Source organism: Liolophura sinensis, chromosome 8 (assembly GCF_032854445.1).
Source record: "Liolophura sinensis isolate JHLJ2023 chromosome 8, CUHK_Ljap_v2, whole genome shotgun sequence".
NCBI lineage: Eukaryota > Metazoa > Mollusca > Polyplacophora > Chitonida > Chitonidae > Liolophura > Liolophura sinensis.
The window spans coordinates 27151776-27164213 of record NC_088302.1 but is presented as its reverse complement, the minus strand read 5'-3'; the positions used below and the strand labels follow the sequence as shown (position 1 = coordinate 27164213).

General features: G+C 36.9%; 1 protein-coding gene across 2 annotated transcripts in view; it reads left to right on the top strand.

Moving 5' to 3' along the window:
- The window catches only part of LOC135472424 (IQ domain-containing protein H-like), a 53629-nt gene that overhangs the window by 5047 nt on the left and 36144 nt on the right, over window positions 1-12438 (top strand). For both annotated transcript variants that reach the window (XM_064751920.1, XM_064751921.1), the window contains exons 4-9: window positions 213-300; window positions 589-708; window positions 1302-1379; window positions 3648-3825; window positions 4632-4846; window positions 10524-10556. In XM_064751920.1, coding sequence (XP_064607990.1) covers window positions 213-300; window positions 589-708; window positions 1302-1379; window positions 3648-3825; window positions 4632-4846; window positions 10524-10556 — 712 coding nt within the window. The remainder of the gene's footprint in view (window positions 1-212; window positions 301-588; window positions 709-1301; window positions 1380-3647; window positions 3826-4631; window positions 4847-10523; window positions 10557-12438) is intronic.

Below are 12438 nucleotides of genomic sequence, written 5' to 3'. Positions count from 1 at the left end.
GATCTCATTTCTGATGTTGTGCCCAACCACCTAAGCCCATAAATGTTGTCCTACATGCACATGTACCTTAATTATCATCTTGTGGAGGAACTTTGTTGGATTATAAAGTTTTCTTATCTGTCTTTGTTATCATTTTGAAACTGTTGGCACAAACTGTTAAAATTCTGTTTTCCTTGCCTACCTTCAATATGGGACAATGGTTTGTATTTCAGAAATGTGCCTTTGTCTTTGGGATTGAATAGGGTACCCTCAAAACAGCAGCAATCGATACAGATGACTGGTTTAACTCCAGGTCAAATGGTAGGTGCAGCAAACGCTGGCTGATTTGTTTTTTGTATTTTATACCCACTCGTAAATTTCAAAATGACTCCCTTCAGAAGAAATGTCTCTTTTGGGGGGTGCGTAGGGATGAGGGTACAAGGTAATGGTCATCTCCAGTTGATATCTTTTGGATTCATTACCTCCAGTTGAACATTTATTTTTATTACAAAGACTCAGATTTTATCATTTATTAAAGTTTTATTCTATGAACTTGGGGAATAGGTATGTGAATTTGAAAACTTGTTTGTATGCGTATCTTTGTCTCAGGCTCGTCATTTATGGAGTATAAGAGCGATTGGTAACCCCCAGAATGTCTGCAATAGACAGGTTCTCAATGATCAGTATGGCATCCAGCTTCCTTTGCTTCCACAGAAGACCCAATCTAAGGTAACTTCAACATTTTTTTGAGAAACAATATTTAATAGCTTTTTAAACTCTAAAATATTCAAAATGGAAGGACTAAACTCATCTGGTCTCTGTTCATACATGTACTCAAGGTAAGCAAAGTATTGTGGCCATGCAGTGTTACTTTGGTGTAAACTTATTTGGATAATCTGATAATGATAAAAAAAATTATGGATAACTGGGTGTATGTATCTGTTACCAGAAAGATTTTGGGGAAGCATATACATGTATATAATTTGCACATCTGTGCACCATTTTTGAGCATCAGTTGTGGCAGGGACTGGCCTTTGTTGCGGGACAGAGTGGCCATGCCAATCAAGACAGTCAGAAGCAAATGGCTTCTTTATCTTTATGATACGTTCTACACTCAACGCACTCATACATGTACATGTATATTGCTGTCTGGGGTAAACAATTACGTAACTAACTGAGTTTTTGAAGGAGAGTTTAATATTTGTGGTGGAGAGATCCATCAGTGTTATTAATTTGCAAATTAACTAATTTGTTTGTGTACTCTAGCTATTGTGGTTGACAAGTGTTAATACTTAATATTTTGTTCTTGTCTGTTTTTTCAGCACTCCCAGAAAGTAGTGCTTGGCACAACAGTGGAGCCCCTCACAGTACTTCCAAAGGCCAACAGAGTGGATAACCAGGTAATAATGCTATGCTGTGTACACATGGACATTTGTGTGACATCCAACTGTCACTCTGTATCTGAGTGCATTGGATTTTAATCACATGCTACAAATTGTTTGGAAAAGAGCGTGTCTCATTTTCAATGTGATGCGACTAGGAGACACCTTACGAACTTGCCTTTCAATAATAACCCTGATGAGTGAGCTACATTTAGCTACTGTACAGTAGAAAATCATTTTCAAGAACATGATATTATCCTATTATGAATTCTGAATACTGTTTTATCAGTTGAATGTAGCTGTATCCTTCCAGGGTCCTGGCATTTGCATTTATAGGATCTGCTTGCAGAACGTATATAGAATCCCTCGAGCCTGAGCCGATGTGACGCAGCAGTTTAAATATGTCCTTCGTTTTTGAATTTGCAAATTGCAGTCTTTATATACCACCAAGAGATCTAGTATATACATACTATATATGGAAGTGGGGTTTGGGGGGGGGGGGGGGGGGGGAGATGTCTAGTTAGACGTCTATTGCACAGGAGGTGGAAGCAGGCCTATAGCATTGTTTCTTTTTTTGAACAGCCCTGTCGGCCGGGCCATGCCCCCTTCACCCCCCCTTGAATTCACCACTCTGACATATTGAGATATGAATGGCTTCACAGTATCTCACCCCATTTATGTCCACCGAATTAGTAATTCAATTATCTGTAACATTCTTCTCTGCCAAAACATAATCTGATATCTGATTTTTCACTTGTTCTTAGTGTGATATTTGTTTGTCATGCTGAACAACAGTGTACCTGCATGCCCATTTTGTTTGTGTACAGGCTTTATCAAATAAACAACACTTAATTGTGTACAGATAATATCTTAATATTTTACTACAAGTCAATAGTTTCAAACATTTCTGATATCCCTTGTACTTTTGTCAATGACCTGAAGAAAGCTCATTTAAGAAAAAAAAAAACCATCATCAACTGTCATTTTATCTGCTGCATGTCAGAATACTTAGCACAAGTAGGGGTTTGAGGCCCCAGAGGTTTTACTTACGCTTATGATGGCGTGCTGGTTATTGGTGGAGAAAATCTGAGTGTGTCGGGTAAACAATTGGCCTTGACAAACATGTACGAGGAAGATTTCTCCGTGTATAAGCATTAGTCTAATCAACAGTGTAAAAATGTCCCGCTTGTTGTCATGCACTGAACCAAATTCCTGAAGCGGTGAACTGTGAAAAAAAAAATTTGGGAAACAAGAAAAAAACATCAACCATTTTGCACAGGATCTATCACAGGGCTACTGTGGCTAAAGTCCATACAAGGCAGGAAAGGAAAGCAGAAACTTTTGCTTCTAGTATTTTCTTATTGTGTCACATTGTTGTTGTCTGTTTTTTTTGGGGGGTTTTTTTTGGTTTTTCAACCTGTTCAATGTAAATGTAATGAATAAAAAATTAATTGGTGCCTTGATTGGTGTTTCACTGGCATGCTGTAAAACACAAATGGTTGAATGTAGAGTATTTAGATCTAGTTCCTTCTGGGTTTAGTTGCCTCTTCATTTCAAAAAGGGTTTCTTCTGAGATGTGGTTATTTTGTTGTCAGCATTCCTGTATTTATTTTATATGTCAGTGACACTCTTACAGAACTCAAGGGGGAAGTATTGTGGTGCTTTAAAATTCTACACAAATTGTTGTCTAGAGGTTACTGCTTTTGCTGTATGAGGTAAATTTTTTTTTTTTTTAAAAAGTATTTTAATATATATTGTGGGTTTCCCCAGCTGCCCTGCAAGTGAAATTTTCTTGAATACGGCTTAAAACACCAATCAAATAAATAAAAATAATACATGTTGTAAATCTTTACAGTTGTGAAATGTCACGTACAGAAAATGTTCATAGCCCAGTGTCTTTTTTTGTTTTTAGAATGTCTTGACATCATGGGTTGAAAAATGTAGCATGTTTTGTGATGTTCCTTATAGGCAGATGAAAAAATCATTAAACCACTGACAAAAACCCAGCTGGAACAAGCAGTGGTGTTTTTAAAAGTTTTACACTAGTGGCCAGATTTGTTTGGTGTATTTCTGGCCACTGACCTGCATATGGGTTACTTTGAATCAGTAACCTATGAAGTTCACCTTTATGTTTAACAACCACAAGACTGCATGCAAAAAGTAGTTTGTTGCAAAAATCATGAGTGACAGTCATTTTTGTGATAATGATCATGATTTTTAGTCTATTTTTTAGGGTGATGTTCATGCCTTTTGTGTGAGTCTAATTTTGTTCTAATTACTATGCAGTTGGAACCTCCTCCAATCAGCGAGGAAGATGCAAGACGGGGTATCTTAAGCCTGCTGGAGCGTGGGTTAATTCCTCCTGCCTCAGAGTTGACCCTTGACCCCTCACCTGTAGGGCACAAATTGGTCAAGCTTCATGAACCACAGGAGAAAGAGTTTAACAGATTTAAGCCAATTACTGGTTTGTGACACCCATAAATGTTAAACACATTACGAAATCTTACTAGTAAATGAGTGAATGAATGCTTGGGGTTTAACGTCGTACTTAAATCTTCCTAGTAGATTCCTTCCATACTGTACCAGCAGATATATATACATATAGATGTTGCTTATGATCTGTAGAGAGGTCACAAGTAGATATATATATATGAACATACATCTTTTTCTGGCTGTTCCTCCCTTGAAAGTGTGAAACTGTGAAATAACAGCTTAAATGTAACTGAGTTCTGAGAAAGCATCGGACACTGTAACTTACATGCAGAGTTCACCTGTATAATATTTCATTTCATTTCCTCTTTTCTTTTTTTTTTTTTTGTCTTAAAGGGGAACATAATCATTATTTCCAAAACTGTAAATACATAGCCTGGTAATTTAGTATTACTATCGTGATTACATGTTAGAACTTTCCCTGACTAATTCTGACTTCTCTCCAAAATAAGAATGCAGCTTCCAAAGTATGCAGTTGCCACATTTAGCCAGTTCCCCTGCTGCTGATCTATTTTTGACTGGATATGTCATGTAATGTCACAACTTTTGGTGACATTACCTCAGCAGACACACGGTGTCAAGATCTGCATGACTGTCACTGTGACATCAAACATTGTCTTGGTCACTGCTTGAAAGAGTGAATGGTTAAACATACTTCAAACATCCCTTTTGACCTCAAATTTTGCAAAAAAGATGTTTCACCATTGTTTATGGGTATCCTGTGTTATACTTTTACAAAAGCATGAGCACAATCAAAATTTAGACTTGTATATTTTATAGATATGGCTAACAATCTGGCGGGTGTAAAGTTGGATGTGAGTTCTAGACCTGGCCAAAAGGAAGACTATGGAGACATTGTGAGGATACCTGTGGTGCCGCCTCGTCTCACGCCCACTCCTGAGACCAGGGCCATGTCGGGCAGAACTAATTGCTCTTCTAAAACCGCCAAGACCTCTGCAACATTGAAAACTTTTGACATGCCTCTGCAACCTGTGGTGAGTTCACTTGTACCAATGTTTGCCAAAGGTTTAACTCTGCTTTACTCGTAAATTTCTTAATGTGGATTAAATTCAGACTTAAGACTGTTGATTAAGTACTCTCATTTGTGTAAGCACTTAACTGTAAACAGTACTAGGAATGTAATACATGTGAAAGAAATCTGACTGTTATACCAGTCATATAACAAAAGTTATAGTCACAATATGCTTAATGAGTATAATTAATATGCGCCAGTCACTATTGGCTATGCCCATGATGACCACAAAAACAGATCTCTATTAACAGACGGACAACTGACCCTTCATGAAATATATGTGAAGCACTGCTTTATATTGGATTTTCAGACAGTAAAATCAAGAAAGCTCTTGCTGATTCTGTAGCTTTTGCATGGTTCAGGATGCATTTTTGTTGTTGACATTCCCAGTTTTCTTTCGTTCATTACTGTAGTCTTGTTCACTTCAATGAGCTAATGTGTAAAATAATTTTTTCGTTTCTTTTCCCACATGATGTAAAGAGTCTCTGATACGTTACATAAACAACAAGAAGAAAAATAAAACTGCCTGCAGTTTCAAAGCTTTCAAGTAATCTTCAGCTTTTTAGGTTCTTCTAGGTGACACTACAATGTTTTTAACAGCCCGTTTCAGGTGGTTAAACGACATTTAATTGCCCAGTTACCCTCTAAATCTAGGTTAAATGAATGAGCAATTTCTATTTCTGATATAGGGTAACATCATTTAAAAACTTGGAGAGAAAACTATTGACAGTAGAATCTTGGGCGGATTTTTGCAGATTTTGATGCCTTTCCAAACTTTGTGACAATTATTGTTTTACATGTATATCAAATTTTATAGGAATCCATCTGTTGCTTCTTGAAAGGATGTTTAAGGGATTTGCTCAAAATCCGAGTCTAATATGGCTGCCAAAAGTTACCTAGAAGAAGAAACCTCAGAACAGACAATATGTGCAAGAATTTGGCTACTACATTTAAAACAGCTGCAATTTACAGTTTTCAAGAAAAGTAACAAAAAGAATGATATTAATGTTCTGAGCAGGAACAATTACCGTAAATGACCTAAAGTTTCGCACATCAGTTTACTGTCTTTTACTTTCTTGCCATTTGAGTTGGTGGCAGAATGACAGAAGAGGGTGAGTAGCCCCACATGTATGTTTCATTAGCCTGCATGGTAGCTAACCTGCACCTTCTGGGGTCAAGTCACTGACAACGAGGTGTGCAGATCTCCCAACTAGTCCACCTGAATATGTAATTATACCTATGAATTAAACTGAAGAATTACTAAAGTGTCATGTCTGGCGATCAATATTACAAACTTGTATGTTGTCTGAATGCATGGCCATGCCAAACAAGCTTTCTAAAATGTACTAAAAAAATGTGTTCCGAAACCTCATGATGCAGCAAATATGTGTACAGTTGTAATTCAGGTACAAATGAATTTCACTGAGAAATCTCAGTCACCAGCTTACCGCATAATTTGAATGGAGTATGTCACTCTACACGCACATTTCGTTTCATTACAATTGAAACTGTCCTCCTACAGTAGCTGAAGAATTCTCTGTTAAAAAGAGCAGGAACCTTCCATTTAACATGGAAAACATACTTAAAGCAATGTTGCCGAAAATTATAACTTTTCACTTTGACCCCTTTTTGTAGCACAGAAGGTCTTCACAGCACCAGTCAGGCATACTGAGAGTGAGACAGGATCTTTGTTGTTGCCGCATTGGGGGCTCATTCAAATCGTTGTTGTTGTATTCACCTCACACAAGAACAACGTTTTGAATGCCACAAGATTAAGAGTAACACAAGATCACTGTTTAGGAACAAGATTTTCACTAGATTGGGGTGTAATAAGAGCTTATTGTATTCTTTTTGCATTTTACACACGCGTATCAGCGAGAAGACTGCTCTTAGGTTGCGCAATTACTTGGATTCGAATTGAGCCTAGGAATTCACACAACACAGACATAACTAGACATATATCAAAATAAAGGGCATGTTTTATGATTTCCTGTAATATGTCCTAGCGACATGTAACATGATTTTTTTTTTACCCTTTGCCGGCAAAAATCGTGTCAAGGACAGGTAGAAATGTGCGAATTTTTATCCTTGTGGTTGTATTTGGCTCGTACCAAGACAAAACCAATCTGTATGAACTATGATTTCATCTGAAGGAACTCAATCAACGGTGAATTAAGTATTCATGTTTACGAAATCCTATAAGCGGAAGTTGACGGGGAATCTTACAAATTACACCAGAATGACCAGGGAATTTTTGACAGCAGTGTGGCAAATGCATGTGTGTAGTTGGCACTATTAAATTCAGTTTGGCATCATCTGCTGGTAATTTGCAAGTAAGGATTTGAAGTTTGCTAAATTCTGTTATAGGTTTGTACATGAAGAGCATTTTAGCAGGTATCTGACATGCCACTCTACAGTTGATCAAGTTTTCTGTTAAATTCCCCTTTATTGCAAAATGGTGATCATAAAACAGTCAACGGGCACTTGTTTTGAAGTACAAGTACTATAAAGGTCATTAAATTGTGATTAAAGCTAAGGAAAACATGGAATCTTTGTAGTATAGACTGACTGCTCAGTTTTTCCATGCCTTTACACATTATTCATTATTTGCATCTACTTCAATTCTTGATCTGTCCAAGGATCCCAGGTTTTTCTGATGTAAGTGAAAATGTAATCTATATTAGACAATATCTGTACAAGCAGTCTGGTAACCATGACAACCACAGAAATGGACAAATGTGAGTCGCAACACATCATCAGTTATGTATGTATGTATTCACCACAAATTAAAACTCTCTGTGGAAAGCAAGTGGAGATATGGCCTGGACACGATTATGGATGAACAGATGAACAAAATCACTATAACATAATATGCTTCGCCTAATGGCAGGGGCATATAAAAAGCACTGCATGTAACAAGTTTTTAAACGGTTTTCTGACAAAACTGTCACGGTAGAGAAGTAGTTCCATATTTCCAGTGATCTACTGACCAATTTTCAGAATCCCAGCACCAGGCCCTGTGGTTTCTGGTCATATGCTACATGAAATCCACGTCGGTAAGCATTAATTGCAATTTACAGGAAAACTGCATGGTAGGAATAAAAAAAAAAATCGTCTTCAACATGCCAAACTGCATCTAAATTCTATCGTATTTTTTCAATATTCAAAAATAGGTTAACACATGACTTTTTACATAGATAAAAAATTTTACATAGAAAAGATATTTACATAGAAGTTATTATTCCTTTAAGAACGGCATGAGTCAAATGAACCACATCCTCCAACTATACTCACCAAAAATTGTTTTCAATTCAATAAATAGATTAAGTGTTGTGAACGTGAATAAAATACACCTACTAGTGCATGACTTTATGTTGGTTTACTAACAGTCGTAAGAAGATGTAGAGATTTCAGTCGGCACGTGACGGTGTGTAAAATTATTCCAAGGGGCGGGTCAGTGAAAATAAATTCATCTAATTGGTCAATGTTGAATTCTGTAAGCTGCCAGTTACCTGTAATGGCATTTACGCACACGCGTCTGAGTTATCAGAAAATTAAGATACCCTTCCATTTATAAAATGTTTTAAAATTGTCGCAGTGTGAAGCTGATAATATGTATCAGTGTACAAATATGCAAATACAATGTTTTACCGGTGCCTGTTGAGTTCATGATCGCTATTTTATGAAAACTGGATTTAAAACTGTCTAGAGATTATTGTAGGCTACCTGGAACAGAGTGGGGTGTCCAGGGATGCATTTTAACTGCAAAACCCCATGTTAAAAGCTCTAACAGAAAAATTTAACACACAGAAAATTTTTGACATAAGTACCGACCTACTTGTAAATTACCGAGTTGATTAAATTGATTTGAAGTCAAAACTTACACACTTGCCTTAGCCAAGCTGCCGCTAAAATAATTTTTCCGGTCATCTTGTTGTAATCTGATTTTCTGTGAATCCCTGCCATAATTTTGTAAAATGAAATATCTCGTTCAGCATTGAGTTCCTTCCGAGGGAAATATATATATCCGTACAGTTTTGTTAAGATAAAAGTCATTTACATTGGATTTTACAGATGTACAGGCATGTCAATCAGCTGTCACAATGATGTGAGAAAGAGGTTTGAACATGTGATGGTTTCGAAAACCTTGGCACGGGGTATGCCTACTGTATGATACTGTGTATAACTGGTGGTCCCCGGCTTGAAATGGCGGGAAAATAGAACTCTTCTGTTTCGATCGTAACGAAACTGGTGCGTGAGGCTTGGAAAACTTTCCCCTTTATTTTACGGGAGATTGACGATATCCTTACCAGTCAAATATTTATCGCTGAAATACATTTGTGTGCCGATTTATTGGATTTATTTATGGGTCTGTGAGCGGACAAGACCGTTTCCGCGTATCGTGCGCTCGCTGATGCTGTCATGTAGCGGGTAAACTTTACACAACTGGAGAAGCAGTGGTTAGCATGCCTTTACGTGTGACGGGATCATGCTTTGAGACAGTTTTGAAATTTACAGGTTTGTAACAACTGTGGCTTGATACTTCCTTCATTTTAATTCAGGGATAAAAAAATATGGGTGCAACTTGTCGGGAAATCTCCAAGCCTCCCTGACTTAATAACACTTACTTGTTAAGTGTTATTGCGGATTAGCAACCCAAACCGCCTTGAAGCTTAATGAAATGAGTTTTTTTTTCTTTTTTGAGAGGGAAGGGGCGCTAATCTTTTCCTTTTCTGCCTTCTCGCCGCCAACTCCTGACTTTAAAAATAACTAACTTTATCTCAGTTGCTTTGAAAGAAATTCTAGGCCATTTGCTGTAATTTATCTCACATGATCAAAAAAAAATGTGCCGACTGAGCTACCCATCCTTAAAGACAATGGCTTGTTACCCACAATGGACAGTTATAAATGATGGCCTCACCTATGTCAAACTTCTGAAGAACGATTTCTCGGTAAACACTCTAATTTTTCCGTCGATGGTTGCACAAACATAATACCCCGCCATTGTCACAGCTCAATTGGACTTGTTTTCGCTGTCAGCTGTGAAGCTCATGTTAAACAAGTCACGTCGCCGTCTCCCGTGGCGCGACTAACGAGTTCTTTGTAGGCCACATTTGCTGACATTTGGGTCAAATATTTCGGGTCATTAGGATAGTTCAGTATTTTAAATGCATCCCATACATTATAGAATACTGCAACCAGTTGTTCGGTCAGATGATTTATCATCAGCATCAAAGACTGTTGTTGCTTACATCATTATATTGTGACTAAGTACCCCTGAAATTACAGAGTCACAGAGGAGTATCTCTTGATGTGGAGGTAATGATCAAACCATTCCTGAACTCAGGAAATCATTGTTGATCATTGTTGTTTATATTTTGATGTTTAACTCTGGTTTGATTACCACAAATGTCTTGTTGAAAAAAGTGAACATTATTTTGAAATTTTCAGATTTAATACTGATTTTTGTTTAACTCCAGTCTAGTATAACCAAGTTACATGTAATTGTGTGATAGCTTTCTGATAAGCATCAATTCACACTGGTAACACTGCTTTGTTTCCCACTGTGCTGTTGTCAGTATATGTAATACTATTGTTTTATGGGTGACTTGTGACTCTTTAACCATTGTGCCTTACAGATTTCTTTACCATGTCTCCCAGAGATAAAGCAGGTTAACACAGCTTACATAGTTATATGCATCTTCTGAATTATTTATACCCTGTTTTGTTTGGCCATTTTCTTTTGCAAGCTTAGGCCCTAATTGCTAAAGCCAAAGTTACATGCACATGTACATGTAGTTGACTTGCACAAACTTTCATAGTTTTTGAAACCCCTTTTTTGCATCATAACTCATCTTTTTCTCAGCTGGCCTTATATTATTACAAATTCCACTATTATAAAAACTTATATAAAGTGCTTATATCCTGTCTAACAATTAGATGTGTGCATGTAATGTGGTGTTATAGTGAAATTATATAGCAATACATGTACATGTATATCCAGTATGGCAGACATAAAAATGTTCTTCCAGATATGATGTGATGTGCAAGTTACGTATATGAAAGTGTACATATGATCATGGAAGTATTCGAGAAGGTGACACAACTCACAAACGCGTTGAGCACTGTGCTGATGTTTATGAAGATCACAAATCAGCTTCAAATGGGTAAAAATCAGCCCTTTTTAGCCCCCGCTGTACGAAGTAAGGTGAGGTATATTGTGAGAGCGGGTAAAAGTGGCGTCGTTGATGTTGGTGTCCGGTTAAGCTTTTTTTTTTTTTATTTAGCTCCTGTATATTGGGCTCTCATATATGGATTGAAGAGATAGGTTGCACTATCGGCTTTTTCTCTGCTGAACCGCCTTCTCCCCATTTGATCACCATAGTGCTAATTATCTTTCCAGCCAATAATTTACAGATATCTTGCTATTTTTCCTGTCCTGTTGTAATGATTACTGCTATGTAGTTGTTATTGGCGCTACAGTAGCATTGTTGATGCGCGTCTGTGCCATGTAGGGACACCAACTGCAGGTTTTGAGGACAGGAAAACATATGCTATAATTAATACAGCTGTAATAAAACCATTTAATGACAAACCATGAAAGGGACAATCTCTATGGATTTTCTGAAGGTGATATATTCACTATTTAGGGCAGCTATAATAGTGCTATGTATAAGAGAACTATCAAAGCAATCTTTGCATTCTGCTTTATTTTGTTTTAGAGCTCAGTATTTGAATGTCTCACTTTTACAAACTACTCAATTGGATGAGCTACACTTGCTCTCTGACATTCTGAATCCTTCTTTCTTGAATTTGATTATATTAACATGAGTTCATGTTTGTAATAAGGTTCTAAGTTGTTCTTAAAACTTTGTAATTATTTAAAATATTAATATTATTGAAGTATTGAAAAGATATTGTGTTTTGGACTTTTTTACAATTTTTGGTTAATGAGGATTTTATTATGACCACTTTAAAAATCACTCTTTCTAAACACATGCCATTTTGGCAGCTTATCTGATCATGTGTTGTTTCACAAAGTAGTCTTTCAATTTAGAATTTCATAATGATGTTCATGTAGAGGTATATGTATCGCAAACTAGAGAAAGAAAAAAATAACATGGCTAGTTTTCAAAGTGGAATGCAGTTGCTTGCTACTCTCCTACTAAACTTTGCACAAGACAACATAATTCATATCGGAGCATTTTAGCTATTGGACATCATACACTGAAGATGCTCGAGCCAGTGCCAACCTCTGTGCAAATGTGAATATTTAACTACATGTATGTGATTGTAGGGTTAGCAAGTGCGTTTGAGTGGGCAAGTTGTGTCTCCTTTTGCTTGTACCTCCAAGGTCGGCTTTGTTAACATCAATGGGAATGAAACATGAGCTATGAATCTATATATATTTCGTGATGAAAAGTGGCATGGTGTATATTTGTTATTGTGTGCATCTTTTTTGGCTAAGTTTTTGTTGCTCTTTTTTGTTTGTTTTTATATTAACATTTAACCCGTTTCATTGCTTGACTATGCCTTGTACTGTATTAACACGTG